This window comes from Genypterus blacodes, unplaced genomic scaffold, assembly GCF_046128005.1.
Source record: "Genypterus blacodes isolate CSIRO-AG114 ecotype Tasmania unplaced genomic scaffold, CSIRO-AGI_Gbla_v1 ptg000015l_1, whole genome shotgun sequence".
Classification (NCBI taxonomy): Eukaryota; Metazoa; Chordata; class Actinopteri; order Ophidiiformes; family Ophidiidae; genus Genypterus; species Genypterus blacodes.
Genome location: NW_027466829.1, coordinates 2,961,262 through 2,983,772, shown reverse-complemented (window position 1 = coordinate 2,983,772; position 22,511 = coordinate 2,961,262). Strand labels below are relative to the sequence as shown.

General features: G+C 47.7%; 3 protein-coding genes and 1 long non-coding RNA gene across 7 annotated transcripts; 2 read left to right on the top strand and 2 right to left on the bottom strand.

Annotated features, from left to right (window-relative positions):
- Positions 1–35: 35 nt before the first annotated feature.
- On the top strand, positions 36–7,457 carry polg (polymerase (DNA directed), gamma). The gene is made up of 23 exons (XM_076140736.1): positions 36–179; positions 630–1,227; positions 1,333–1,528; positions 1,624–1,791; positions 1,918–2,064; positions 2,156–2,235; positions 2,349–2,531; positions 2,615–2,757; positions 2,845–2,968; positions 3,059–3,283; positions 3,365–3,482; positions 3,681–3,746; positions 3,838–3,939; positions 4,030–4,190; positions 4,298–4,351; positions 4,432–4,549; positions 4,664–4,799; positions 4,909–5,155; positions 5,249–5,371; positions 5,479–5,647; positions 5,733–5,941; positions 6,030–6,190; positions 6,466–7,457. Exons 2-23 carry the CDS (start codon positions 656–658, stop codon positions 6,528–6,530), a joined length of 3,567 nt encoding a protein of 1,188 aa, XP_075996851.1. The 5' UTR covers positions 36–179; positions 630–655; the 3' UTR covers positions 6,531–7,457.
- On the bottom strand, positions 1,655–2,193 carry LOC142990851 (uncharacterized). The gene is made up of 3 exons (XR_012960835.1): positions 2,109–2,193; positions 1,960–2,021; positions 1,655–1,734 (listed from the first exon to the last, which is right to left on the bottom strand). It is a non-coding gene; the product is annotated as an uncharacterized LOC142990851 (long non-coding RNA).
- Positions 6,460–15,742, bottom strand: fanci (FA complementation group I). 2 transcript variants are annotated; one of them, XM_076140735.1, is made up of 38 exons: positions 15,631–15,742; positions 14,734–14,833; positions 14,576–14,648; positions 14,303–14,433; positions 14,051–14,204; positions 13,869–13,926; positions 13,733–13,774; positions 13,453–13,576; positions 13,260–13,345; positions 13,046–13,178; positions 12,877–12,954; positions 12,651–12,787; positions 12,214–12,394; positions 12,048–12,135; positions 11,810–11,940; positions 11,654–11,724; positions 11,442–11,556; positions 11,233–11,355; positions 11,081–11,149; positions 10,887–10,988; positions 10,467–10,649; positions 10,211–10,332; positions 9,963–10,124; positions 9,704–9,883; positions 9,455–9,621; positions 9,272–9,348; positions 9,041–9,157; positions 8,831–8,882; positions 8,613–8,740; positions 8,369–8,434; positions 8,177–8,258; positions 7,755–7,942; positions 7,615–7,671; positions 7,466–7,525; positions 7,262–7,330; positions 7,011–7,106; positions 6,808–6,915; positions 6,460–6,693 (listed from the first exon to the last, which is right to left on the bottom strand). In XM_076140735.1, exons 2-38 carry the CDS (start codon positions 14,824–14,826, stop codon positions 6,631–6,633), a joined length of 3,966 nt encoding a protein of 1,321 aa, XP_075996850.1. In that variant the 5' UTR covers positions 14,827–14,833; positions 15,631–15,742; the 3' UTR covers positions 6,460–6,630. The 2 variants fall into 2 exon arrangements, with proteins under 2 accessions (XP_075996850.1, XP_075996849.1); XM_076140734.1 differs by lacking the exon at positions 15,631–15,742 and having other exon boundaries at positions 14,734–15,074.
- A 1-nt stretch (position 15,743) lies between these two features.
- Positions 15,744–22,505, top strand: fbxo31 (F-box protein 31). Of its 3 annotated transcripts, XM_076140741.1 has the most exons (10): positions 15,744–16,338; positions 17,238–17,309; positions 17,711–17,797; positions 18,263–18,339; positions 18,425–18,592; positions 18,701–18,775; positions 18,939–19,048; positions 19,284–19,437; positions 19,788–20,176; positions 20,810–22,505. In XM_076140741.1, exons 1-10 carry the CDS (start codon positions 15,909–15,911, stop codon positions 21,030–21,032), a joined length of 1,785 nt encoding a protein of 594 aa, XP_075996856.1. In that variant the 5' UTR covers positions 15,744–15,908; the 3' UTR covers positions 21,033–22,505. The 3 variants fall into 3 exon arrangements, with proteins under 3 accessions (XP_075996856.1, XP_075996855.1, XP_075996854.1); XM_076140740.1 differs by lacking the exon at positions 17,711–17,797 and having other exon boundaries at positions 15,746–16,338; XM_076140739.1 differs by lacking the exon at positions 17,711–17,797 and having other exon boundaries at positions 15,746–16,338; positions 18,425–18,598.
- The last annotated feature ends 6 nt before the right edge of the window (positions 22,506–22,511 follow it).

The window sequence follows — 22,511 nt, the reverse complement described above, 5'->3', positions numbered from 1 at the left end:
GCTGATGTTTCAGCTGCTACATTCAGTACAGCATGGCATGTGTGTGTTTGTTATGGAGCTGTTTGGAGTGTATAGCATGTAGTTAGATATGTTTGATAACACGTATCAAGCGAAATGTTTTAGGGGATCAGAGAGCTGAACGTGGTATGTCTTCGATCATTTCTACCCGTTTTCTTCAGGTGAGTGACACAACTACTGATAAACACCTCTTTGGGTTGTGATCAGAATCAGAACAGCTTTACTGACAAGCAGGTTCGCACTTACAAGGGATTTGTATTGGTAGTTCGGTAGTGAAACAATATTGCTATTCATCTTACTTTAAATGTATGATATGGTGACGAAACGAGTTCTTAAACGTGCGTAACTTTACCTGAACTCTGCCTAGTTAACAATACCTTTAGCAAACATATTTTCCAGTGATTTAACTAACGTAGCTTTCTTGTACTTCGGTTGAGTTTATTAGCGAAACCGCAGTGACTGACTAAGGCATCGTTACTAATTAATTGTTATAGTTTAGGTGAATTGCCAAACTGTACATATTGGTGTGTATGTATTCTTAAAAGGAAAATAGAATAAAATACCACTCCAATATCATCATAACATCTAGTAACATTATGATCCTGTTCCAGTTCCAGTGAGACGTCCTTATAAGGTGATGCTGCATGTGTTACGTCGTCCTCTACGGCCCCCTCGAGTCTCTGTGCCATGGACGTGCCTGCGCTCCTTCTGCTCCTCCAGTCCTCAGTCCCTCCAAGGTGACGACTCGTCAGAGACACGCATGAACCCCCTGAACATCCAGATGCTGTCCAGGAATCTCCACCAGCAGATCTTTGGAGGCCTGGAGCCAGAGTGCAGAGAGGCAGACGTGGAGCGCAGCGTTAGGCACCTACAGAAGCACCAGCTGTGGGGGAAGGAGGCCGCGTTGTTACCCGACGTGGAGCTGAAACTCCCCCAGATTTACGGCAAAAACATTGACGAGCACTTCCGAATCTTGGCTCAGAAGCAGAGCCTCCCTTACCTGGCGGCGGCCTCTGAGCTGCAGCAGGCCCAGCTGCCCGCCATGCCTCAGGAGTGGACCTTTGAAGCTGGCTGGACCCGCTACGGACCAGATGGGGAAACCCAAAAGGTGGATTTCCCTGATGAGTCGGCGCTGGTGTTTGATGTGGAGGTGTGTGTGACGGAGGGACGGTGTCCTACACTGGCTGTCGCTGCGTCTCCCACCAACTGGTAAAGTGAAGCTTGAACTGTAAACATTTGCGCAACTTTGGTATCAAATCTTTGTACACAGCTCACAGGACAGAGTTTCCCTGTTGTCTTCCTCTCACATGTCAGGTACTCCTGGTGCAGTAAGCGTCTGATTGAAGAGAGATACTCCTGGTCCAATCATTTGACCCTCGCTGACCTCATCCCACTGGAGACAACCATGAACTCTGCCCGCCCTCCAGGGGGCGAGTGGAAGGAGAGGCTCATCGTCGGTCATAATGTCAGTTTTGATCGGTCTTTCATTAAGGAGCAATACTTACTAAAGGTCAGTGTTTATACTTTCCTGTTATGTCCTCTCATCTGCTCTCACGTTCCTGTATCCGTATCGTTCATTCAGAGGTGTGTCTTTGTTTACTGGAGGGTTCTAAGGTGCGTTTCCTGGACACTATGAGCCTCCACATGGCCATCTCCGGGCTGACGGGGTTTCAGCGAACACTGTGGATGGCCAGTAAACTGGGCAAGCGGAGAGGCCTGCAGGAGGTCAAGGAGCACATGAGGAAGGCGGGGAAGAAGAAGGATGGTCCAATGGTTTGTGTCCTTTTCTCAGAAAGCATTATGGGTATAAGGGAATGTTTGCTTTCCCTTAAAGTGGGAAGACATTTAGGTCGGTTAGTGCTTTGCTTTTTGGTGTTGACACTTGGTTTGTGTGTACAGATTGGTTCCTGGGACTGGGTGAATATTAGCAGCATTAATAACCTGGTTGATGTCCACGCTCTGTATGTGGGAGGGGAGCCGCTTCAGAAAGAGGCCAGAGACATCTTTGTGAAGGGAAACATGGTGGACGTCAGGAACAACTTCCAGGTGAGACGTTCCAGAAGAAAATGATCTAAATGATTTGTTTTCACCTTGAATTGAACTCGGTCAGTGAACGTGCCTTTGCTGACCTCCACAGGCGTTGATGCAGTATTGTGCCTTGGACGTAGAAGCCACCCACGAAGTCTTCACCGAGCAGCTGCCTCTCTTCATGGAGAGGTCGGGAAAATCCTCATTAGTCAATCTGACACAAGATGAGATGCGAGATTTCAATATTCTGCCCCATTTCTGTGTGCAAAGGAAAAACAAAAACACCGCCTCTCTTTTCAAAGGTGCCCTCATCCGGTGACGTTTGCCGGCATGCTGGAGATGGGCGTGAGCTATCTGCCCGTCAATCAGTACTGGGAGCGCTACCTGGAGGACTCGCAGGACACGTACGAGGACCTGCAGAGAGAGATGAAGAAGTCTCTGATGAACGTAGCAGACGACGCCTGCCAGCTCCTGCAGGATGACAGGTGAGGAGAGAAGCACGACGTCACCTGAGGATCAAGATCAGGACGACAACGGACTCTGTAATGACTCACATATGTTTTGGTAGGTACAAGGAGGACCCCTGGCTTTGGGATCTGGAGTGGGACGTGCAGGAGTTTAAACTGAAGAAAGTGGCAACAAGCAAGAAGAAAAACTCCCAAAAAGAAGCTGAAAATCAAACTTTCACTCCTCTGCCTGAGTGTGAAGAAGGTAAAAGCCTTTCCATTTAGATTAACAACAAAAACAATAATAACATCCATGTATGAGCTGATTCACTGGAGTCGTTGTGATGTTTAGACCCTGGTCCTCCTCCTGAAGAGGAGCTGGACGGCCCGTGCCCCAGCAGGTTGGCTGTGGAGAAGCTGAAGGAAACGGTGCAGCGCCTGCCCAAGAGGAGGCAACACCTGCCGGGTCACCCAGGGTAGACTTCCTGCTGCACAGACTCAGTCGTTGCTTTTCCACTCCAGTTTCCCGTCGGATCTCAAATTATAACCCCGCCCCGTCTCATCAGGTGGTTTCGTAAGCTTTGTGAAAAGATGTCTGAAGAGAAGAGCTGGACGCCTGGAGCCAACCTGATCAGTCTCCAGACCAGAGTGACCCCTAAGCTGATGGGCCTGACCTGGGACGGCTTCCCCCTGCATTACACAGAGAAGCACGGCTGGGGCTACCTGGTGCCGGGACGCAGGGATAACCTGGAGATCCAGGAGGAAAACCTACAGCCGGTGTGTCCATACAGGTATTACACACACAGCTTTGACACCACAAAGGTTATAAACTGTATAGAGAGTGTGTTTGTACTTGTTATTGTCTCCCGCAGAGCCATCGAGAGCATTTACAGAGAATACTGTGAGCAGAACAGCAAAGAGCCGCCGGAGTGTCTGGACTCCGACCCCTCAGACGACCTCATGTGGAGCGACAGTGCTGTGTGGGAAAAGGTGCTCATCATAACTCCACACTGTTAAATGCAGGACCTTTTCTTGTCCAGTTGTGTCTCCGTGTCTCCTCCGGTGCCCGGGCCGTTATCTGCTCTGTTCAGGGACACTGGAGGGCTTCTGTAAGATAGATGAGCAGGCTGACAGGACGTGGAGTGATTGGTGTTGTGACAGGTGTGTGTCTCCTGACTTCATCTTCAGGTGGAAGCGATGAGTCGCCTGGACAGCCTTGCAGAGGAAAATGGAGTCAGAATGGTGACAGACGAGGTGAGCGGATATGGTTTGTTACTTCTCTTTCCTTTGCAGTTTTACCCACATTTGGATACTGATGATACCATTCATATTCTTTGTTAACAAGTCTCTAGTCCCAGGGGAGAGTGACTGCCCCTATCACCATGGAAACGGCCCTCACAAAGATGTTGATATCCCCGGGTGCTGGTTCTTCAAACTGCCTCATAAGGTGACTCCATGTTTCACAGCTTTATCCATGGTCAGAATGTTCAGCTGCTGTTCTGCATTTCCACCCTCTAACAGAATGTTGATGTTCCAGGACGGCAATCAGAACAATGTGGGCAGCCCCTTCTCCAAGGACTTCCTGTCTAAGATGGAGAACGGCACTCTGAGGGCGGGGAGGGGCGGGACTAATGCCACTCGAGCTTTGGAGATCAACAAAATGATGTCTTTCTGGAGGAACGCTCATAAACGTATCAGGTACAACACAACGCTGCTGCTCACCGTCTGAAGATCACCGTCATGTTTGTTGACACTACACCGACAGAAGACGATGAGTCATGGATGTTTATCTCGTCTCTTGGCAGCTCTCAGATGGTGCTGTGGCTGAGGAAGGGGGAGCTTCCTCGCAACGTCAGCAGGTTTGTCTGGAGTCTTATCCTCAGGTCACAGCGCACAGAAGGAGCTATTGTACGCTCACTCACTTTCCTATCTCCTAAAGGCACAAAGAGTATGATGAAGAGGGCCAGTATGGAGCCATCTTACCTCAGGTCGTCACTGCAGGAACGGTAACGCGTCGAGCTGTGGAGCCAACATGGCTGACGGCCAGTAATGCACGGGTAAGAGAGTTCATTTAAAGAGAAACCCAACATCATCAGCCCAGCTGAGTTACATTACATGCATCCTGCAGTAGAGGAACTTTGTTTGCATGGCCTCTTGCTTTGTGTCCACAGAGGGACCGGGTGGGCAGTGAGCTGAAGGCCATGGTGCAGGTTCCCCCTGGTTACCACCTGGTGGGAGCAGACGTGGACTCTCAGGAGCTGTGGATCGCTGCTGTGCTCGGGGAGGCTCACTTTGCTGGCATGCATGGTGAGAGACATCGTCATCATTCTAGCGTTTGGAGGATTTACTAAGGGCCTTTCTAGTTTAAATCTGTCCCCATCTGCTTTAATCTGTACTTGCGTGTGTTGGATCCCAGGTTGTACAGCTTTTGGCTGGATGACGCTTCAGGGAAAGAAGAGTCAGGGCACCGACCTGCACAGCCGCACTGCTGATGCAGTGGGCATCAGCAGAGATCACGCCAAGGTGTTCAATTATGGACGCATCTACGGCGCGGGGCAGCCCTTCGCTGAGAGGCTGCTGATGCAGTTCAACCACCGCCTCAGTCAGCCAGAAGCTGCCACAAAGGCCAAACAGATGTACGCCCTGACAAAAGGAATACGCAGGTAGAGGATGGAGTTATGGAATATGAGTTGGTGGAATTTACCTTCCTGCAAGTCTATTGGCTTGACTGTCCTGTGACTGTGTGTGTGTGTCAGATACCAGCTGAATGAAGAGGGCGAGTGGCTCGTCAACGAACTGGATATGGAGGTGGAGAGGGAGGAAGATGGAACTGTCTCTCTGCAGGAGTTGCGGAGAATCGGCAGACTGGCTTCACAGAGGTGAGGGAGCCAGGATCAAGAGCATCCTTCAGGGGTCACAGGTGTTCTCCTGCCCTCTCAGAATTGTTCCATTTCTTGAATTCTCTCTCTGTTCACTTTGCCCTCAGCTCTCGTCGGAGGAAGTGGGATATAGTGGGCAAACGCCTGTGGACAGGAGGCACAGAGTCGGACATGTTCAATAAGCTGGAGAGTATCGCTCACTCAGGGGAGCCAGCCACTCCTGTGCTGGGCTGCAGGATCAGCAGAGCTCTGGAGCCCAAAGCAGTGAAGAGTGAGGTCAGCCCTCAAGTCAGGTCTAACGTTATTATTCTGCATTAACAATGTCAGTTATAAGAATCTAACTCTGCCGACTCTGTTTCAGTTCATCACCAGCAGGGTGAACTGGGTGGTGCAGAGCTCGGCGGTTGATTACCTTCACCTGATGCTGGTGGCCATGCGGTGGCTTTTCGAGGAGCACAACATCGACGGGCGATTCTGCATCAGCATTCACGACGAGGTGAGGTACCTGGTGTCCAGTGAGGACCGTTACCGGGCGGCGCTTGCCCTTCAGATCACCAACCTGCTCACCAGGTCAGTACACACACAGCCTGGATACAAACACACACACAGTGGAGTCTGCATGTACAGCTTGACAGCATCTATCCCGGTCTCTCTGCAGGAGCATGTTCGCCCACGCGTTGGGCATGCAGGACCTCCCCCAGTCCGTCGCTTTCTTCAGTGCAGTCGACATCGACCAGTGTCTGAGGAAGGAGGTCACTATGGACTGTGCCACGCCTTCCAACCCCACAGGGCTGAAACAGAGATACGGCCTTCCACAGGGTGAGCCAGGGAGTTTATTTGAGCCCCGACTGCACTGTAACATTTACAAACCTATAAAGTGCATTAATAACACATGGAATCACAGGAACTATAAAATAATGCACTTAAACAAATCAGCAGTTCATATAACAAAGCCAGGCTGAACTGTTTCAACTTCTTTTCGACAATTTACACTTCCAATAACAGAATAAAGTACAAATAATCTTAATTAATCTTAGTTAATAAACCGATTGTGTTTTACTAATAAACTCTCTCTTTCTCTGAACGTCCCACAGGTGAGGCCCTGGATGTTTACCAGATCATTGAGCTCACTAAAGGCTCTCTAGGTAAAGGCAGGTGAGGCGCTGAGGGCCCAGACGCAGCAACAGAACCAAGGGGCCGAGCAGGAACGGGTCCATTCAAGATCCACCCGTTCACAGCGTTTGTGTCACAGTGACAAATCACGATTTCCTCTTCTTCTGCTTGGGTTCTTGCGTCTCCTCTACTTCCTGTGATGCTGTGGTCTGAAAGTAACGTCACCCAACAAAGACTGTTCATGAGAATATAAGACATTTAAGATGATGACAAGGTAAAGGCGATGTTAACGCTGAGACATGTGGGACAGTTAGTGCTTCTACCTGCTGACTGCCCTCCTGCTCCTGCTCCTGCAGAGCTGCGTCCAGCGTGGTGGCGTTGATGCGGAAGTCTCTGGAGGTGCTCAGCTTCATGTACTGCATCAGATTTACCTGGACAACACACAGACATTACTCAGGGAACTTAGCTGTGCTCTGTTACGAATGCTTCTTCCTTTTAACGGTCTGAAGAGATCCAGCTCACGTACCTTTGATTTCTTGGTGAGAGTGATGAGGAATTTCTCATACTGTTCAATGCCGAAGATCAGGTTAGGGATGGCCTTCGTCTCACGCAGAAGTTTGGCCTACAGGGAGGAGAGGAGGGGGCAGATCCAGATAAAGAGTTACTGTATAAGTTTAAAACTGAACCTTTACCACTGCAGTATCATAACAGAATGTGACTGTCGAATAAAAATGGGACTGTGAAGCCTTGTGTCAGTTATGGTAGTTTGGTGCTTACAGAGGCGGCTGTGTTCACTTCCTCCCGTTTCTTCTTCTTCTTTTTGTCATTCGCCTCCAGTTCTCCACTCTGGCAGGAAAGATTTCAGAAAACAGGAAATTAAACTGGAGTGAAATGAGATTTTGGAAAAGTGCTTATGTTCCCCGAGCCCTGAGCCTCCAGCTGCAGTTCATTTCCTCTCCTCCTCACAGTGCTCGGCTCTACCTGTGCGTATGTGATGAAGAAGTAGCACTGTGGCGTCAGATGGGAGCCGGACAGCTTGACCTGGACAGACGGCACAGGAGACGCTCTGGTTAACATCCTATCACAAACACCTGAAGGTTCAATCAGAGGGGAAACTTCTCCTGACTCACCAGCTTCTCAAAGCGAGACGGGAGAGCGCCGTGCTGGCTGGCGCACACCGTCATGTACTGTAACAACACAAAGAAAAAAATAGGAAACCACACCAGGGTGAATTCAGAAGCAGCTGTTAAAACCAGGATCCTGAACGCACGTATTTAACCAGGGTGGTGAGGATGGTGTAGGTGCGGCTCAGCTCCCGCAGCAGCGTGATGGTGCAGGTCCCGGGCTGCAGAGCCGTCTGCACCAGCTCGTTCAGCGCCGTCAGAAGGGTCCCCAGCTGCAGCGTGACGGCTTTCTCCACTGGATCCTGCTGGACTGTGGTCTCATCTGCACGTTCCCCTACAAGCAATGACATCACAATAATAATAAGAATTATACAACCTTCTTTCCTTTCCCCCATCTTTCTGTATAAATAAAGATCTTCAAAATGTCCTGTCACTATGCGCACTGTCATGTCAAAATGCTTGCTTCAATAAAAATATACAACAAATACATAAAGACATCCCGCAGGCTTAGAGAGTGACATCATCGCCATCCATCCACGTTACAGTGTCGGTTCAGACGGATTCTTACCGCTGCCCGACTGGCTTTTCTTCCGGGCGATCAGCCAGTCGACCTCGTCCAGCACTCTGTCCACCTGAGACAAGACCAGCATCTGGGGCAGAGCGGTGATGCAGTGATAGGGAATGCAGCGAGTCAGCAGATCTCAGAGTGTCTATCACCGACGTTGTTAATCAGAAGCGATTGGTTATAAAATTTACTCACTGCTGCTGTTGGAGCCGTCTTCAGGTTGACAATAGCAAAGTGGGACTGTTTCTCCACCTCTACATCCTACACACACACACACACAGTAAGTAACTTCATGACATCAACAGCTTGACATTGTTTCCCTTTATATTGTTGCCATGGTGTGCTTGTATCTTATCGGACGACGCCACAAACTGCTTTGTCATCTTTCCTGTGGCGCAATGCCATTTGACTTGTGAAGCCTGTACAGTAATGGTGTGACCTGATCGATATCTCCCAGTTGGCTGTGGATGTCTTGGCAGAGCTCCAGCAGCAGGCTGGCCGGGCTCTTGTAGAGAACGTGGAGGTTGAAGAGGAGGGAGAGGAGGCCTTTGGACAGAGCCGAGTCCTCTGTGCGAGCACGAGAGGGAGAGAGGGGGGAAATCAAACACACCTCATCACAGCTGGAGTGGATACGTTTATATTTTATCTGCTACTCACCAAAACTGGTCTCCTTGCAGATTTTCACAGTCCAGGTAATCATTTCAACAAACTGTAAATTAGACAGAGATGGATGTTAGAAAGCACAGCAAACAGTTACCGGCCCATAGCTCTCTAGGAAGACAAGGGAGAAACTACAGAAAAAACGGAAAAAAAGCTGAAGCCTTGGCAGAGCTGTGTGATGCAACACAGGAATATAAGACGAGTCACCTGCTGGGAGGACGGATCCAACTGGCGTGACAGCGTGGTCAATATGCTGACCAACAGCTGGGCCTCTTTGCTGTTCAGCTCGTCTTCTCCTCCACTTAACTGTGCAACCAGCGCCCTCTGTGGACGGGCAGAGAAAATCGGGGTTGGAACGAAAACGGGTTTGTCTCCTGAAATGCACACACACTGTTTTTTATTTTGAGAATTCAAGAGAGAATTCTTATATAAATGCACCTGAAACTGCCGGATGTAGAAGAAATTCATCTCTGCAGCGTTGTCGGCGTCCGGCTCATCCTCGTCTTCCCCCGCGTCTGGAACAAACGGCAAAACGTAATAAAATTGGTGCGCAGTATTCAAATGTAACGCTGTCAAATTCATCCCAGATGAAGTGCTTAATAAGCCGGGAGTGTGTCTGACCCATGGCAGAGAGGAGCTGGGCCATCTTGTCTGGATAACGCTGCGAGCAGGCGGTGAAGATCCTGAGCAGACCCTCCAGGCACAGCTGGGAAAGACTGGAGCGCTTCTCCTTCCGCCCTGCGTCCTCCGCCGCGCTGGGGACGTTGGTGTAACGCCACATCAGCACGCTGGGAGGACGGGTAGAGAGAGACGGGTCAAGAAGCTTCCAACTGGGCGCCTTCCATTTGACCGCGGCGGGAGGATCCTCACCTTGTCATGTCGCGCAGAAAGCGGAAAGTCCTGTCTGGGTTCTGTCCGTCCGGGCCGTCCGTTTGTCCGCTTTCTTCCAGTTGTTGGATCTTCTGCACGGCGACGCTCAGCGAGTAGCGGAGGAACTCTCCACTGGAGCGCAGCACAGAGAGAGCTTCCTCTCTGCTCTGTGCACTGTCCCTGGAACACACAAACACACCTTGTGTCACAGTTTGTCCAGTTGACCTAACAGGATCTCCCTCCGTGTTCTGCTGTTTACCTGAAGAGTCCAGTGAGGAGAGTCGACACGAATCCCACAGAGAGCAAACTGCGGTGGGTTTTGTTGGAGGGCGCTCTGCTCTTCCCAGACTTCTCCTTCAGGATCTCAGACAGCTTGTGGTAGCAGGTGAACAGAGCCATGACGTCTTCAAAGCCGCTCTTGCTGCAAGACACACACGCGAGTATGAAAGCTGTGTGATGGGATTCATGCCTGACACCTCTGCACTGCACAAAGACACGTGTGTTCACCTGTAGTTGGATTTGATGAAGTTGTACTCGATGAGGATCTCGTACACTCCCATCACCAGCACAGCAAAGATGTTATTCTTTCCTCCAACACTCGACACCATGGAGAACTCTGCTGACTTGTCCTGTGTGACACGATGACAGGCCATGATTAGACAGGTCAGAGCAGGAACACTGGCAGCTTGAGCAAGTTTCATTCTTGGGGATGGATCCATATCTGCCCTGTACTTGCACGTCTCTAAATTTAACTCTTGCATACCAGCTCAAAGTCCTCCAGTTCGCTCTTGATCATGCGCCTTGTGATGCTCTGTAGGATAGTCTGCAGCTCAGACTGGTATCCCTCCTCTTGCTCATCTTCCTCGTCGTCGCTGTCGGCGTTGGTGGGCCGGCGTGTGTTCTGAAGCCACAGCAGGCAGTGGACGGTGCAGCTCACCAAATGGGCCTGAGATGGACGAGGAAGGACTTGGATGAAGAAACAGCACGTGGACGTGATGTGGACGTGGTGGACGTGATGCGTGCGCGCGCACACGCACACGCACACGCACACACACACACACACACACACACACACACACACACACACACACACACACACACACACACACACACACACACACACACACACACACACACACACACACACACACACACACACACACACACACACACACACACACACCAGTGGCTCTTGCAGGTAGACTTGGTCCCCCTGAGCTGTGATGCACGGCTCCAATTTCACTGGGGGCAGCAGATCTTGTTCAGGCTCATAGTAGCGCTTCAGCTGAGGACACACAGACGTAACACACAGCTCTCAGTGTATGTAGAAGGCAGCACAGCAAGCAGGCCATCGTATATAAAACATAATACACACACCTGGGAGAGGAGGGTCTGCATGACGGAGCTCGCAAGTTGGGAGTTGCGACGGAGAACATCATAGAAGCCCTACAACAGAGAAGGAGGAGCTCAGCATTAAGCTTTCTATGCCTCAAATGTAATGACGGCGGTATGGAACAGTGACCTCTGACCTCGTAGAGAATAAGGCGCACGTCGGCCTGTTGGCCCAGGCAGCGCCGCAGGCTGCTGAGGATCTCCAGGCAGAACGCTTCGTTAGCAGCAGAGTTGTAACGGGAATGAACGTCCACTTGGATCTGTCGGAGAGGGACAGAGTCTGCGTCATGTACCACACACATGTATGTTAGAGCACGCTTTGTCACACATGCACCTGTACCCGTACCTGACTGGAGGAGACGGCCTGGCTGCACTGGCTGGAGGACAAACTGCCTAACACTTTGAAATTCTTCAGCAGCAACAGGAAGCCGGTCACCGCAGACTTCCTCCCATCCAGCTGGCTGGTAGAGACATTTAAGGAGGGAAACGGTTATCTTATTTATACTTTCAACTTGATCCATCTGTGAATCAAGATGTGGTTAAAAAGCTAATACACACCTGGAAAACATGGCTTTGCGGAGAACCAGAATTAAAGCATCTTTCAAGGACATACTGACCTTGAGCAGGGGCTGGAGATCAAACACAGAAGAAGTTAATCAGTAAAGAGAGACGCTCCTATATTTTGCATTTGTGTGAGCGTGTGTGTGTGTGTACCTGAACAGCTTTCAGCAGGCCCTGCACCGTTGCCAGTGGCAGGTATGACAGGTGATCAAACGTCTCTATCACCTTAGACGACGACTCCAGGAGGATCATGGGAGCAGAGACCACAAAGTCTGAAAAAAGGTCTAAGCCAGCAGAAGGTACAAACCAAACCCAGTAACATCAGTAACAAAGATTAGAAGCTGGTGTGCTAATAAACACCTCAGAACAGAATATCCAAATGTTTTATCACCTAAGAAATGGCTGACGGGTGAGGCTGTTCTGGTGACGAGTCGATTCAGGACTTGCTCCAGTATCTCCCCTCTGATCGGCTCATGGATCTGTCAGAGGAGACGGCAACGTGTCAAAACACTGACATGATGAGCTAGGGGGCGTTGATACCGGACCAAAGTCGGTACCTTAAAGCCCTGCAAGAGGACCTGGCTGCCCAGCTTGCACGCCTGCTGGCCGGGGGTCCGGGCGACGGCAGCAGATCCTTCTGTGGTTTTGCCAAACGGCCCCGGTTTGGGTCCAAACGTGTCCATGAGGAAGAAGCCCAAGTGGACCAAGCCCTGGGTCACATGATCCCAACCAAAGACGCTGCACAGGCAGAGGAACCAGGGAAAAATACAAATAATATCCAATATTTATATAGCTTACTCTGTATATATTATAGTAGATTTTTGCTCTTCTGGTTGGATGCTGACTGCATCTCATGCTTGTACCTTTGCTCAATGATAATAAAGTTGAATCTAATCTAATATGTCCTGAGTTTGGCAAAGGTAATTATGCTGTTGACATTTTAATCTAGTCTAGCCTAGTTCATGATTTAAAGTCATTATCTCCATGCTCTGACCTGTTCTTCACCGTCTCCAGTATCATCTGAGCCACACTGCAGTGCCGAGGCAGAAGCTCCTGCAGGAACTTTGACCCTTGCTGCAGCTGCTCGTCCTTAAAGCTCTTAATGATCGCTCCCTTCAGAAGCTCAAACACCTGCGACAGGCAGAGGAGACGGAGGGGATGAGCAGAGGATTTGACGTCAAATCACAAATGAAGGACGAGGGCGAGCGTTGACTTCTCACCTGCTCCTCGTAGCGCTGGATACGTGCCACGGAGAGCAGCAGGGCCACGCTGAAGGGGCACAAGTCCCCATAGGACGTCTGCAGACAGTGAGACAAGAGTCAAGGCATTCTTTACATTATTCAGAGTTGGAAACAACTAATTTAAGTAATGAAACAAACTGTCTGTAACCTTGAAACTTTTGAGGAACTCTCTCCCGAGTTCGTGGTCGAGTCGTATAGCAAAGACGATATGGAGGATAGCGGTGCCTTCCACGTGTCGCAATTGGTCCTGTGGAACAGACTCCACCTCCAGCTCCATGCTCCTGAGGGGCAGAATGACGACGGCTATAAGGCGTGGAGGCTTAGAGAGAAGATGAGTCGCTTCTAAAATGTAAATGACTTACTCTCCATCTTTCTGCTCTTGTTCCTGCAGAAGGTCCTGCTCCTTAAAATAACCGGTGATTCCATCCAGAACAAGTTTCTTACAACCCTAGCAGACAAAATACAGCAGATGGTCGAGTCAAAGAAGAAAAAGGTGCCAGAATTGCTCATCAAGTGCATAACCTCAAACTCTCCCTCTCCCTCTCTCATACACACCTTTGCAGATAACAGCAGCAGTTGATAAATGAGTGGTGGGATCTCCTGAAGATCCAGTTTCATGAACATCCTCAGCACTTTTTCCACCAAGAACTGCAGCTCTTCTGATGACAAGGGCACATCCCTGAAACACGTCAGACACATAACACAACTTATTTTAATGGAATATGAAAAGAAACATCTCGACATGTAAATATAATAATGGAGATAATCGTTTTAAAAGACATTGACAAGGTTTTAATTGTGTCAAACTGTCATGGGGAAAGGTGGAACAGTTTACCTGAACATAGTTGTCAGGTGAATAACACATTGAGGTTCCCATCTGTGTGAAAATATAACAGAAACATAGTTAAGCACAGAGAGTGAAGAGTAAAGCATATTTATTTTGTGTTTTTACGTCAAATCTGAGTCCTCACCTTCCGGAGCAGAGGCTGTTGATCAGCTGCTTCTTGTACTGCTCACCGCTGAGTTCTCCTGAATGTCAGATAAGATATGAAGCACCCGTGAGAGGCGGACAATATCTGTTCACATGGCGGTGGTGTCTATGAGTACCACTAGAACTTAAGAGAAATTATATTTTAAAAACAAGTGCAGTTACCGTTGCCGTATGCCAGGGACTCACAGGCTGCAAGGGCAGTGAGCACAGTGGGAAACAGCTCCAGAGACGTCCCTCTGCCCATTTTGCCCACCTTGATTGCTTCGACAAACAGAGATGCCAGTTGTGCAAGAGACGGCCCGGCCAAAGTGTGAGTCTGTAATGTGAACAGTTAGATGGCAACAAGGTCTTTAGGGAGAAACAGACACACAGCAGAAGGATGTTTCAGAGGAGCGTGTATTCAGGTAGTTTCACCTCTAACATCAGCAGGCCGATGATGTCAGCGGCGACCTCATTCTGAAGGTCCCCAGACTCACACAAGGGGATGCAGTGCTGGTAGAGGAGAAGCCTGCGCCCAGAGCCCTCAGTGGATGAAGGTGGAGAGCCTGACAGAGACATAAGACAAGCATGAGGTACAACAAAACCTCCACACACATTTGTTGTTGCAAGTTTTCAGAAGTGACGTCTAGCGTCAGCTGTGTGTGACAATTGCCAGCTGTATACTTTCACCATTATAGAGCAGCTTACCTTTAAATATGGCTTTGATCATGGCGCCGGCCTCTTTGCCCTTTAGTGCGCCGTTGGTGATCATCTCAATCAACTAGGAGAAGGAGAAAACAGAGAAAATTTTAGATATAAACCAGAAAAGGGATGTTTGTACGCGTGACTAAGCTGAGATAAGTTACCTGGTCATTGTTGAGGGAGGACAGGTACTCCTGGAGCTCAGCGGGACTGTCTCCATTGGACAGTGAGAGGAGTTTGGTCATGCCAGTCTTCATGATGAACCTGTCAACACAGCGCCGTGCTAATGTTAGCGAAGAACAGGAGACCTATGCGAGTTCGCGGTTAGCTTGCTAAATGTGACATTTTCCGAGGAGAAAATATAAAAACCGAACAAAAAACGTGTTTTTACGCTACTTTCGCTAACTTCAATCGTACTTATTTCTTTCAACTTTAGCGAAAATTACTTGGAAAGCGAAAACCAAGCGGTTCGTTCCTGTGGTGACGGTTTCATAACATTTGACAAAACTCCCGCCAGTGACTACTTCCTGTTTTGCGTCACGGTTGCCAAGTCCGGCGTAAAACAACCTATACTGATAAAATTTTATATATATATGTTATGGTTCACCATAAAAATACTAACTTAACACCTTAAAATAATAATATATTAGTATATGTCGATCGAAACAGTCAAATCGTAACAACAAAAAAGACTAAGCAAAAGGAACAAGTGTAATGAATAGATTTGAAAAGTTTTGGAGTTGTGCTGGGTTGCCATGTCCGCTCAAAGCTATGTGATGTAAGTCAAATCTCAGTTGTTTTAATTCAAACAGCTTTATAAATTGCAGATAATAGCTGTAAATACTTTCAAGCGTTTCATGATTGATCTTGAAACCTTTTCTCAAACTTTTATTTGTCGACAATAGTATGAGCTTGTTCCCAAAGTTGTGCAGCGTTATTACAAAGTTTAATATTTTATTTCGATTCAATTGATGAACCTGCGTTGACACAAGAACTTTTAATAATTTCAATCATCAATTTGCATTCATAATCCAAAACAAAGCATTAGAATGGGCGTGTACCTAGACAAACGGGGAGAAAGCGATTGTTGATCAAACGCGTGAGCCAATCAGCGCTGCGCTCGCCGGAACTGGGCGTTTCCCACCGTGCATTCTGTTCTGCAGTCGGTGGAGAGCAAGCCGTGGTCTCCGGCCCCCCAGCTGCACACACCAGCACCTTGCTGGAATACCAACATTGACACAACCGGTTACGTTGTCGCAACGGGTGCTCGGTTGCCAGATTACGTTGCCACGGCACGACGTAGCGGCGACGAATCTGGGCTAAGTGGGGGTAATTACGGATGGCTGTGTGCGCCAGGCTGTGCGGAGTGGGTCAGTCGCGGAGGTGCCGGCGGCGACAGCGGCAGAACCAGCAGGATCAGGGGAGCGATTCCGACATGGACGAGGAGGAAGAGGAGCGGATCGTGGGCCACAAGCGGGAGGACGTCTCCGGCGGTGGAGGCCCGGTGAGCGCCGGCGCCACCGCCGCCGCAGCAGGGCCGAGTGACGCTTGTGAATATGGCAGCGCTGATGTCAACAGAGGAGGCTGCCTGGATCGTCCGAGCACAGGACCTCCGAATCCGCAGTGCTTACTGGAGCTGCCCCCGGAGCTGCTAGTGGAAATCTTCTCCATACTCCCCGGAACGGCGCTACCAAACGTCGCCCTCGTCTGCAAGAAATTCAGACAAATTCTCAACACTGAGACCATTTGGAGGAGGCGGTGTACGGAAGGTAATGTTCCTGATCATTCACATGTTAGCGGTCGAGTCCGTGCTGCATGTGTCAGCTGAGGCATGTTGTTATGCAGACTCGAATGTAAACCCGCTCTGTTTGTTCACTGTGTCAGGCTGTTGTTTTGTACCGATCGCCTCTCGTCACTGTCAAATGTATTTCACTAAAAGCATTTCTATCGATCCGTGCTGGAACCAGGACAAGACCACAACCAGACACTGTTATCAGGCCCTCGTCAGCCATTCTGTGTGGTTGATAAGCATGTTGAAGTCTCTGAACTCCCCCGCTGTGATCATCCCATGACCCCCCTATTACATCACCCGCGTACTAATTGTTTCCAACTCGAGCTGTTATCTCACTCAAAAGATTTGCGTGTTAAGTAATTCAAGTAAGTTAAGTTCATTCATAGATAAACATAACCGTAACTCTAGATTTAAGCTTGTTTCACACCATAGTGCAATAGTTTGAATTTTAATAATCAGTTTAACCTCTGATAACTTGCCCATGACCTTTTCCTCATTATGTTCTGACATTTCATAGTTTAAACAGCAACCCTCATAATAATTAATGTATTTCGATTTATTTGCTTGTATCCAGTTTCACAATAGTAACACTGAGTAAAGAGGAAAGTACTATTCAGTGTTCTATCCTTCATTTCTTCATGTTGTGCCTGTTGCTGCTGCCTGTAGTTGAGGTTTGCACCACTCACTTTGAAGTTATGATGCACATTTCCTGTTCTGCTGATTGAAAGATAATCAGTAACAAAGTGACACATGACACAGTGTTGATCCACTCTGTGTCATAACATAATATCATAACATATATTTAGGACTCACAGTTCATAGATCCCTTTTATATTCATCTCCTTGCTCTGATTCTTGTGTGTTTTCACTCAACAGAGTTCGGGATGAAGGAGGATCTGCGGAAGATGGAAGTTGGAGGAGTATCAAGCCGGGACGTCTACGTTAAACGTGAGCTGCTTTGCCAATTATAAGCTCTCAACCCGCACTGAAATTCATTTAGCAGCTTCATCCCTGCTCCACCAGACCAGTCACAGTTTGTATCTTCATATTTTGCACTCGTATTCGTTCGATCGAGCTGTAAGATCGGATGTTGCCTGTGAGTTGTAGCTGTAGAAAGACGTTTTGAAACTGTTTCTTGACGTAGATGTTTGCCCCTTTCCCACGTGAGCTCTGTTGATGGCACAAACTGATTTTCTGTAGCCTTGTTCAGCTGCCATCACTGTGCAGAGTGGTGAAACCTGTCACATCTTTGTTAACCACACACACACACACTGGTCTGCTTGCTGCAGTCGACTGAGCTGCTCTCAGTCTTGGTCGCCCCTACACATGCCTGTGTTGTGCCTGTCCAGGTGTCAACCCTCGAGTGAAGTCTGGGCGCTTTATGAAGCTCCTCCCTGACTACGAGCACATGGACTATAGAGACGTGTACACACACTGTATGTACTGGGCTCCAGTTTGGATGTCCGGATTATGAGGAATTCTGTGTGGGACTCTGTTGATTTAGTTTCTAAGCTAAGCAAGCAGCATTATCTTTCCTGTGTGAACAATAACTGCAGTGCTCCTCAGCATTGTTTGCTTTCCTATTGAGCGTGAAATGGAAGGCCCTTTAATGCAGTGTACTGTTTGCTGTGTGTGTGCGTGTTGTTTAGGTCACTTGGCTGACAGGGTTGTGGTTTTGGCAATTTCTTCCTTTTTGGGTTTACATGTCGTCGCCCACACACAATAGCTTGTGACCTAAATGGAGCAAATATCACTCATTAATTCTAACACCCTGAATTGTGTTCACATTTCCTTTTTTAACCACGCATGGTGCTCACACTACAGCATGCTGAGGGCGGGGAGCAGAGGGGAGGTCTGTTGAAGGTGATAGCGTGGTGTGATGCTGTGCTCTTGTGTTGCAGTGCTTCACCCATACAGACACATCTTGGGCCTCTGGCAGCCTGACATAGGCCCTTATGGTGGACTGCTTAACGTTGTGGTAAGAACAAAGAAAACATACATTTGGTGTCTTTGTCACTTGAGACTTGTTGGTGAGCAACTTATTGAGCACATTTTGAATTCAGGTGGACGGGCTGTTCATCATTGGCTGGATGTACTTGCCACCTCATGACCCTCGTGTGGAGGATCCCATGAGAAGAAGGCCACTCTTCCGCATCCACATGTTGGAGAGCAAGAAAGCCTCTGTGGAGTGCATGTACGGACACAAAGGTCCCCACAAAGGAGACATACAGGCGAGTGTGAGTGTCTGTGTCGCACGTCCCTTATAGGGCAGAAGAGATTATAACGTGACAGGGATGCAAATTGTTTGGGATCTAATGTTAAATGCTTTTTTTTTTTAGACTGTGAAGAAAGATGAATTCTCAACTAAGTGTAACCAGACTGATCATCACCGCATGCCAGGAGGCAGGCAGGAGGTGAGGGGGAAAAGTCCTGCATCTGTTCCGTACATGACTCCTCTTAAGGAAATATGTAGTTCATTTTTAATGTGAATAACGCCTATGTGTTTTGTCACCAGTATTGATATACATATAATTGTGTGTGTGTGTGTGTGTGTGTGTGTTTGTGCCCTGTGTGAAGGAGTTTAGGACATGGCTGGAGGAAGAATGGGGACGAACTCTGGAGGACATCTTCCATGAACACATGCAGGAGCTCATCCTCATGAAGTTCATCTACACAAGTCAATACGAGTATGTTTCTGCCTTAGATACGTTCACTGTACCAGCTGAAATGGAGGTGCAATGTCAATGAATGCATAATGTTGTAGTGTCCAGCTTAGCTTAAATCACAATGAGTTAGAATGATGTCACCTCCACCGTATCTCTCTTGATAACTCATTACCACGGTTTAATGTATAACCAATACCTGTAACTTATTTAGAGGCTCAGATAAAGTTGTGGCTCTCATATTGGTTTTGTTTGACAGCAACTGCTTGACTTACCGGAGGATCTACCTGCCTCCCGAGTCGAGCTCTGACCTGCTGCAGCCCGGCCTCTTCAAAGGCACCTACGGCAGTCACGGCTTGGAGATTGTTATGCTCAGCTTCCACGGAGCAACTGCGAGAGCCACCAAGCTCACCGTGAGTGGAGATTCTGACATTTATATGATCCACCAGCAGAGATAACGTGTCTCAGGAAGAAACGTGAGAAGATTATTACTCGGAGACATCTTGGCCCTGAAATGTAAAGCTGTCATAGGCTTATTGTAATTATATAAACACATTAATCCACATGCAGCAGAAAGGCAGCTTTTAGCCCTTAATCGTCCTGTAGGTCACCATCTGCCTCTCTGACAGTGAAATATTAAGTCTACCTCAATTTCTGAACTTGCACTCAGCTCACAGCGACGTGCCTTTGAATGAAACATATTTGACACTGGTCTCTACAATGGTATGAAATAAGCCTCCATTCATTTCACCCCTTCCCACAGGGAGACCCCAACGTTCCTGCGGGGCAGCTCACTCTGGACGTGGACCTGACTCGACCTGTTGTTCTTCCAGACTTGGAGTGTCAGCGCAACATAGAGACGCTGTCCAGAGTTGTAATGGGGATGCACGAGGAAGTACAGAGGCAGGCACAGCAACAGGCCAACACTACGCCTGCCTCTCTCCCCAGCACGACAGAGGGAGCCTGTGGTGATGCCAGCGGAGCAGAAGAGAAGGAGGCAGACGAGGGGGCTTCTCCAGACATCTGCCAGCCCGGCCCCAGTAGCCTCGGCAGCCCCGGCAGCCCCAGCAGTCCCCCTGAAGCTCAGCCTTTCGTTCTGCCCCAAGGAGTGATGGCACGCAATGAAGTGTACCCTCGCACCTGCAGGAAATGGTGAGTAACAGTTAAGCTGAAGGTCGATCATTTCCAACACTGCATTTAAGATTCATTTCTCGTGTTTTGTTAAGGTTGCATCGCTGCCATCATCCCCCCATGCAGTGTTAAAATTATGTTTCTGTTTGTCATCATGGCCGAAGTTTACCGAAGCATTACTACAGCCTGTACATTTAGTATAATCAATCCATTTTATGGCATTAAAAGTTGGAATTGTTGTTACTGAATCATATTTTTTTGTATATATTTTGTTTGCTTGTTTGTTTTTATTGGTTCAATTGATCTTGCTGGGGTTAAAATAGCAGAACATTTTATTTTAATTTGATCCCTGTCGTCCCTTAAACGTGTTTTACATCAAAACAGGTTATTTCTTAGAATTTGTTTTGACTATGAAAGGCAGTGAGAGTTCTTCCTCACACAGCACCACATCGAAGGACCTTTGGAATCACAAACTTTTAACTTGTGCAATAAATCAATTTCTGTCCCAGAGATGGATAAATAATGCCATGTGGAGATTGTGATTAATCTTTAATGAAATAATATCTCCCTCCCAAGTTAACTTTTCATGTTATTCTCTGTACTCGCTGCATTGCAACCCAGTGAAACGTCTTGTTCTTCTTCCCTCCCTCACAGCTTCTATGGGACAGGCCTGATCGCTGGGCATGGCTTTACCAGTCCGGAGCGCACCCCCGGGCTGTTTGTGCTGTTTGACGAGGACCGTTTCGGTTTCATCTGGCTGGAGTTGAAATCTTTCAGCCTGTACAGTCGCCTGTCGGACCAGCTAGGCCACGCACACGCCCCAAACATGGAGCGCTTTGAGGCCATGCTACGCAACATGCAGTCCTGGACATCCTGATGCACCAGACTTTGAAGTCACCTCTCAAAGTACAGTACATCCTATATGAACCACCTCTGTTCTCCACTCATAATACTACAACGTTACCTTATGACTTTAATCCTCCAGGTACTACACAGTAGCTCTATATAGGCTTGATGAACGAAGAATCATCCCGATTTCGCAACCTTGTGCTGTTCCATATAAGAATGGCTTCCCCTGTCACTGTTTGTTGCCAAACACCACAGTACATTTTTAAATATCTCCGGTGCAGCATATGACGTAATGTACGATTAATTTATTTATTTATTCCCAGGTTGAGAGAATGACTATTTCATACCACTTGTTATCAAACTGTATACCACAATATAATATATAATGTATATATTATATCATACAAATTAAACAATATAACACAAATACCAACTTGGATCAAATGTATGTGCCTGAAATTCTAAAATGTACACCGTGTCTGTACTTCATTGTGCTTGAAGAAGAAGAACGTGTCCTATGTATTCTATATGGTACTATAGTTATTTCAGTGCCACACATATTAAACCGCATGCTGCATTTCTTTTAGATCTGATTGTATTTTTGGTCATGCTTATTTTCAGCGCACAAGTGGATTTTATTTTTGTAAAGCAGCCTGCCTTGCTTTTTAATTTATTGCTTTTGGATCATTGAAATTTCAGAAAGACAACATCTCAGGTTTTTACTCTTTGCCACAAGTCAATCAAAAACAGAAGAACATAATTGAGTATAACAGAAATGGGCCATAGATATGATGATGTTGCATTCTCTCTCTTGATTTGTCCCATAGGAATACTGCGTGGTGTGTTTCTGGACGATTCTCAAACTAGTAAATTGTCTTATCACCCACTGCAATATCAATCAACTTTAGCCAGACTGATAACTTTTTTTGCCCTTTGAACAGGCATTTTAGTTATATTCACAGTTCTGTATGTTGAAGTCACCACACCCCAGAAATATTATGTAAGTTGGGGAAAATGTGATGCAATGTAGACAAGTTGGTTTTTCCATCAAATCCCATAGTTTACGTGCTTGTGTAACTATAGTCTGGATCATAAATGTATATTTTGTGTTTGTCTACTTACACGGCTGACATAGAATGTGCCTGGCTTTACCTTTGCAAAGTGAATCCCACCGGTTCAAATTTACAACGTCTGGCCAGGCTAATGGAACATTACACAAGATACAGTTAACGGCTCAAAGAGTATCTCAACAACGTGTGTGTGTGTCATCATGGCCTGAAGGTGGTGCCCAGTAGCTTTCCTACTCCAAGTGCACTTTTCTGGGCAGTTATAGTGAATCATTCAAAACCACTGGCCAGCACTTTCGTACCAGACTGCAGCTTTACTAATGTTTGCAAAAAAAAACCCTGAATCATCCTCAGCTTTGTTTTGTGTCACACTCTTTTAGATTGTTTTCCTCCTCAGTATTATTTGATCTGTCATAAACATTCTTCTCCCTGTTCCAGCT

Excerpts from the sequence above, each read along its gene's own strand:
- fbxo31 (XM_076140741.1), top strand. The coding sequence starts at position 15,909 with ATGGCTGTGTGCGCCAGGCTGTGCGGAGTGGGTCAGTCGCGGAGGTGC. Across the intron at positions 17,310-17,710 it reads CCGGGACGTCTACGTTAAAC|GTGTCAACCCTCGAGTGAAG; the intron begins GTGAGCTGCTTT and ends GTGCCTGTCCAG. Across the intron at positions 19,049-19,283 it reads ATCTACACAAGTCAATACGA|CAACTGCTTGACTTACCGGA; the intron begins GTATGTTTCTGC and ends TTTGTTTGACAG.
- fanci (XM_076140735.1), bottom strand. The coding sequence starts at position 14,826 with ATGAAGACTGGCATGACCAAACTCCTCTCACTGTCCAATGGAGACAGT. Across the intron at positions 13,179-13,259 it reads CAAGAGCAGAAAGATGGAGA|GAGCATGGAGCTGGAGGTGG; the intron begins GTAAGTCATTTA and ends TCTGCCCCTCAG. Across the intron at positions 6,916-7,010 it reads CTCTCACCAAGAAATCAAAG|GTAAATCTGATGCAGTACAT; the intron begins GTACGTGAGCTG and ends TGTGTTGTCCAG.
- polg (XM_076140736.1), top strand. The coding sequence starts at position 656 with ATGCTGCATGTGTTACGTCGTCCTCTACGGCCCCCTCGAGTCTCTGTG. Across the intron at positions 2,065-2,155 it reads ACGTCAGGAACAACTTCCAG|GCGTTGATGCAGTATTGTGC; the intron begins GTGAGACGTTCC and ends TGACCTCCACAG. Across the intron at positions 3,940-4,029 it reads TCTTCAAACTGCCTCATAAG|GACGGCAATCAGAACAATGT; the intron begins GTGACTCCATGT and ends TTGATGTTCCAG.